Source organism: Montipora capricornis, chromosome 2 (assembly GCF_036669925.1).
Source record: "Montipora capricornis isolate CH-2021 chromosome 2, ASM3666992v2, whole genome shotgun sequence".
NCBI classification, from domain to species: domain Eukaryota; kingdom Metazoa; phylum Cnidaria; class Anthozoa; order Scleractinia; family Acroporidae; genus Montipora; species Montipora capricornis.
Window position 1 is genome coordinate 62,962,497 of NC_090884.1, and position 5,000 is coordinate 62,967,496.

At 35.6% G+C, this 5,000-nt stretch overlaps 2 protein-coding genes across 2 annotated transcripts in view; one reads left to right on the plus strand and one right to left on the minus strand.

Moving 5' to 3' along the window:
• LOC138030739 (mediator of RNA polymerase II transcription subunit 22-like) overlaps positions 1 to 860 on the plus strand; it is a 7,615-nt gene extending 6,755 nt beyond the window's left edge. The window contains exon 4 of the mRNA XM_068878618.1: positions 452 to 860. Coding sequence (XP_068734719.1) covers positions 452 to 670 — 219 coding nt within the window. The 3' untranslated portion in view covers positions 671 to 860. The remainder of the gene's footprint in view (positions 1 to 451) is intronic.
• A 102-nt stretch (positions 861 to 962) lies between these two features.
• Positions 963 to 5,000, minus strand: part of LOC138030709 (cryptochrome-1-like) — a 12,039-nt gene continuing 8,001 nt past the window's right edge. The window contains exons 5-9 of the mRNA XM_068878590.1: positions 4,025 to 4,195; positions 3,255 to 3,395; positions 2,564 to 2,715; positions 2,039 to 2,244; positions 963 to 1,102 (exon numbers count right to left, since the gene is read on the minus strand). Coding sequence (XP_068734691.1) covers positions 996 to 1,102; positions 2,039 to 2,244; positions 2,564 to 2,715; positions 3,255 to 3,395; positions 4,025 to 4,195 — 777 coding nt within the window. The 3' untranslated portion in view covers positions 963 to 995. The remainder of the gene's footprint in view (positions 1,103 to 2,038; positions 2,245 to 2,563; positions 2,716 to 3,254; positions 3,396 to 4,024; positions 4,196 to 5,000) is intronic.

Genomic DNA, 5,000 nt, shown 5'->3' on the forward strand with positions numbered 1-5,000 from the left:
TACAAGTGCACGAGAAAAATCATGTGATTACTTATTCATAATATACATGAAAAAATTCGAGATGGTTAAGCAGAAGAAATGCACGCGTATCACGCAATCAGGGAAAAATTGCGCCATCCAGGGCGTGCGCTCATTTTTGTTGTCTGACAATTTTTTGTCCCTTCGTGGTTGTTTTTATTTTATAAAAGAAATAAAAAACTTATTCCTCGAGCATTGTTGAGTTATATAAGCACTTTCAATGGGAATTTTTAAGAAGACTTGAGAAGTACGATATGCACCCGCCTTCGGCTCGTGCTTCTCTGCACTTCTCTGCACTTCTCTCGTGTTCTTAAAAATTCCCGCATGCTTATATAACTCAACAATGCACTTGGTGCTTTTTTTATTTCTTTATGACTGTCATCATTTTGGTGAGTGTGTAAGGAGATCTTTTTTTTACAATCACTCTTGACAGGTAAGAGCAGGAGAATCACTGATGAAGCTTGTATCAGACATGAAGGAGTTCCTCATTCTGAATGACTTTCCATCAGTGAATACCAGCATCTCTGAACGAAGCAATGCTATTCAGGAAATCAATACCGTAACAGATCAACAGCTTTTAACACTCAAACAAGAACTCACAGTCAATTTGTTTGAACTGGAGCAGTCTTATTATTCATCTAGTTTTAGATAGCAAACTACATCTACACATGGAAAACTTGTTCACTATAATTGCCAGACAATTAATTAATTAATGTGTTAATCTTTAATTTGGGAAAATGATAATTATGCTTACTTACATGTACAACTAAATAACTGTTTTGTTAATGCATGATTGAAACAGCTCGAAAGAAAGGAATAAATGAAAATTATTAGAAAGAAAAGTTTCTATTTTGAGTAAGTGACAACCAGCTGGCTAATACATTACAGGAAGGTTAAAGCAGACAATGTTCCTCTTGCCATCACGTTCTAATTCAAATTCTACATGAATTCTCATCTTGTTTGGCGACGCCTAAAAACTATTTCTTCATGAAATCAGTTATTTTTTTCATCTTCTTCCCAGGTGAGGATGACTCTTTCTGTTTTCTTTTAAGGGAACTGTTTATATTACCATCTTTGTAAGTGCCTGAGAAAAGAAAAGAGAAAACTGATCAATCAAAGATTCTTTTGATGCTGTCTTTAGCACATAAATGGTCAGAAAAGGGGCTTCTTGTTACTTAAAAAAATATTTGTTAGATGTGAGAGGAACTACAGGAATTGAAGGATGAATGTCAAAAAGGATAAGACTCAGATCTCGGATAACCAGGCTGGAAAACACTTGAGCCAAATCATCAACTGAAGATGAAAATGATACAGTGCATTTTCATGATAGAAGCAGACCATCACATTTTATGGCACAACTTAAGCAGTTGTAAGATGCCTAAAAGAAATCAAGACAACTGCACTGCACACTGCTCCCTGCCACTGAGCTGTTACAGGGTTGGTCAATTAGGAGGTCCTTTTTTATACAATAAGAGGCAAAAGTATGATTGTAGGTATTTTTTTTATATGACATACATGCAAATGAACTGCTTGAAGAAATGTAGGCTTCTTGACGACTGCATAAGACTTAAGTGCAGTTACCGGTAACTGTGATAATCAATGCTGTATATCAGCACTTCAAAAGCAGACATGTATTTTTTATACATTCAGGTGATCATTCAGTATCATACAGTATTTGATTTTTTTTTCTTGAATAAGTCCGAAAATATATATATATTAATGTTTGAGGTAAAGATGAAAAGATATGGAGCTTTCTAGACCCAGTAAAAGTGAAAAGGTCTTGCATGGCTTGTTTGTTAAATTTCATGTCTGAATGGTCCGGCATCATCTCGGTAACCACGTTAAAAGTCAAATACCAAGGCAGTACTGTTAGGCACCTTTAAGAAGAGGCTCTTGGAGGTTTCATTTCATAGTCATTGCATGTAAAATTGACACCATTTCATTCCACACAGAACATTACAAACATTTTTTGGTAAAAGAATGCTAATAAACTGGGGAATGGTGTTAGTTAAATTTGTACCTTGATCTGTAGTACCACCATACTTTTTTTCTCTAGCATTTTTCATTTTTGCCTTGTTGATTTTCACTGCCTCTTCGTGAACCACAATTGGTTTAGGATAGTCTTTACCAATTATACATCCTGCTGCTTTCTGTACACTGTGAGGGGCTTTCCAGGGTTCAAAGATGTATTTTGGTGGGTATTTGTTCAGGATTGGTATGAATTTCCTGAGGAAAAACAAAAGTTCCTTGAGATTTGCAACTCTCATGCAATGGGAAGACAACATCATACAAATGTAAATCACTAACAAAATTTAAAATTATAATACAATTTATTTGCTTAAATTTTAAAAAGGGCTTCTTCTCTTCTTTTCATGCCTTCACTGCTGAGTTACCAGTAAGTATAAGAGAAAAAGTGTTTTTCGGTAACTGGTTACAGCCCAAAAACCAGTCAAAAGCATCAGAAATCAAACCAAAACCAAGTTCAAATTTTGTTATTGCTGTTGACGATAACAAGTATAATATGGTAAGTTACATGCTGGCTTACTTGATGTACTGGCCAAAGGGGTCAGTTTTCTTTCCAAATGCCACAGGACTGTAAACGCGGAAGTAAGCATGAAAAAAGGCACTTGCAGACAGCCACAACCAGTTACCAGCATTTAAACTCCAATCATGATCAAGAAGAAGCTTTTCAAACACCTGTGGGAAATTATTGAATTGGGTACCTTGTTAGTACTATTCAAAAATTCAGATTTTAGAGCTAATTTGGTCAAATGAAACTAATTCTTTTCCTGTCAAATAGCCAGATATGTTTGGAAACACACGCAATTAAGGCCGTCTTAAATGATTACTATTAGAGAAAGAAAGTGATCAAGCATTTTTTCTTTCCCATCTTCCTCAAAATATAGGAAAACAGCTAATATGTTCAGTAGTTTGAGCTGGTTGCTAAGGACATACTATTCATCAGACAACTTCTTTTAGCTGGATCAGGTAAAAAGAAAAATGAAGAACTTACGTGCTTATTGTAAATAATTAGTACAGCCATGTTGTAAGTTACATGTAGTATTTGCCAGTTCAAGTATTTCATCCAGTAGGGAAGTGTCCCAATGAGTGTGTCAGTTTAGAACTTTGTTCTGTTCTCCCATTGAATATTGTTTTTCAGTCAAAGAAGTGTTGTCTTAAAGTTAAAAAAAAAAGACTTAAAACTTAAGTTTAAAAAATTAGAAACTTCATCATACTTTTAATCCCTCCTCCCAGCTGACCCATAAGTCTCCTCTGGTCAAGAAACAAGCAACAGCATGTCGAGCCAAATGATGTATCCACCCCTCTTTCCTCAGCTGGGTCATGATGGCATCAATGAATGGATACCCAGTCCGTGCCTACAAATTTACACATTACATTTTTTTTAGCCTTTTCTCTCCTAAGAGTGACACTTGCAGATTTTAATGTCTAACCCCAGGGGGTTCCCTTGTTCCCACAAAAATTATTACTTCCAAACTTTGTTCTCAGCTTTTTGATCCCTCAAATGGTTTATCCCTTGTTCCCTGAGATATTTTGTCTTAATTTGTTAGCCATGTTCTCTTGTTCCCCTAAACCTGTGGGAGACCCTCAATTTTATTTGCAAATGAAAGCCACTTCAGGGGTAAGAGAGTTAAACAAAAGAGGTCTCCTATAGCTCAGCTGAACGGTATTTGACATTGTATCAATCAGAAAGTGAAAGGTTTACAGTAACCTAGCTCTATTAAATCTCTTATTCACAAACTGAGTGAGAGCAACGTATAGTCAGAGTATACCTTTGAAGCAAAGCACACATTCTACAGCTACTGTACATTGTATTTTGAGGTTAAAATGTGATCAGTTTGGTAAAGGTCGATTTACATGGTACAATTTTTGTCCCATGCAACAAGCTTACGGCAGGCCTGCCACATGACTGATGAATATCGTGGACGTCAGAAAAAAAATGTCGTGGCAAGTTAAAACATGATTGTTTTAAAACTCTCATGTTTACCTCAGTCCAAGCTTCGAGAAACTCTTCACTATCTTCCCACTGAACTTGTAAACATACAGGATTGCCTTCCATCTTATTAAAGTTTGGAGTCGCATATGCCACACTATAGAAAAATTCCCTCCATAAGAGCTGTCCATGCAATGACACTGGTGGCTGAGAGTGCTTCTTAGCCTGAAAATATGCATGAACCTCAGGAAGAACTGTTACAGAGAAAAATCTGTTATGTGGCCAGTGCCCAGTTAGTCAGAGCACCAAACCACTAAGTCATTGGTTAATGAATATGTCGCAGTGTAAACCAGGCTTTACCACAAAGGAAGTTACAGCTTGCTTTGCTCAACAATGACCTCAGGCTTCCTAGCGATGTTGGCCTTAAGGAGTGACATTTTCGGAACAAAAATTCTGTTCTTGTCACTAAGCCAAAGAAATTATTGATTAATTCAATGAACTTAACTAAACTGGATGACATTTGCAATGATGACTCAGAGGTTGGTTGTGTGTGTAAGACTTCATACAACCCCATAACTGGATAAGGTACATGTACATTTAAGGTACATGTACATGTAGTTTTGGTAGTTTTAGTCAACTTTATTATTTCTTATAATAGTTTTTACTGTATATTTTTTATAGTTTTTAACATATTATAGTACAGTGCTTTGAGCAATTAGTGGATACTGCGCTTTATAAGTGTCTATTGTTGTTATTATTATTATTATTATTATTATTATTAAATTATTATTATTATTATTATTATTATTATTATTACCAGTGTTAAGTGAAGGGGTTAGTTTCTAGAGAAACTGTGGTGCTTTGTCAATGAGAGAAACATGAAAATTTGGTTTTATCAATAATTATTGCTCTCACAAAGGGCTAAATTCTCAAAACAGTTCACAAATCTGTCTTACCATGGTCAATTTTATTTTACCTTTAAGTTAGTTTTTGGAAGGCACATGGGTCTGCTGAGCAGGAGGTCATGAAT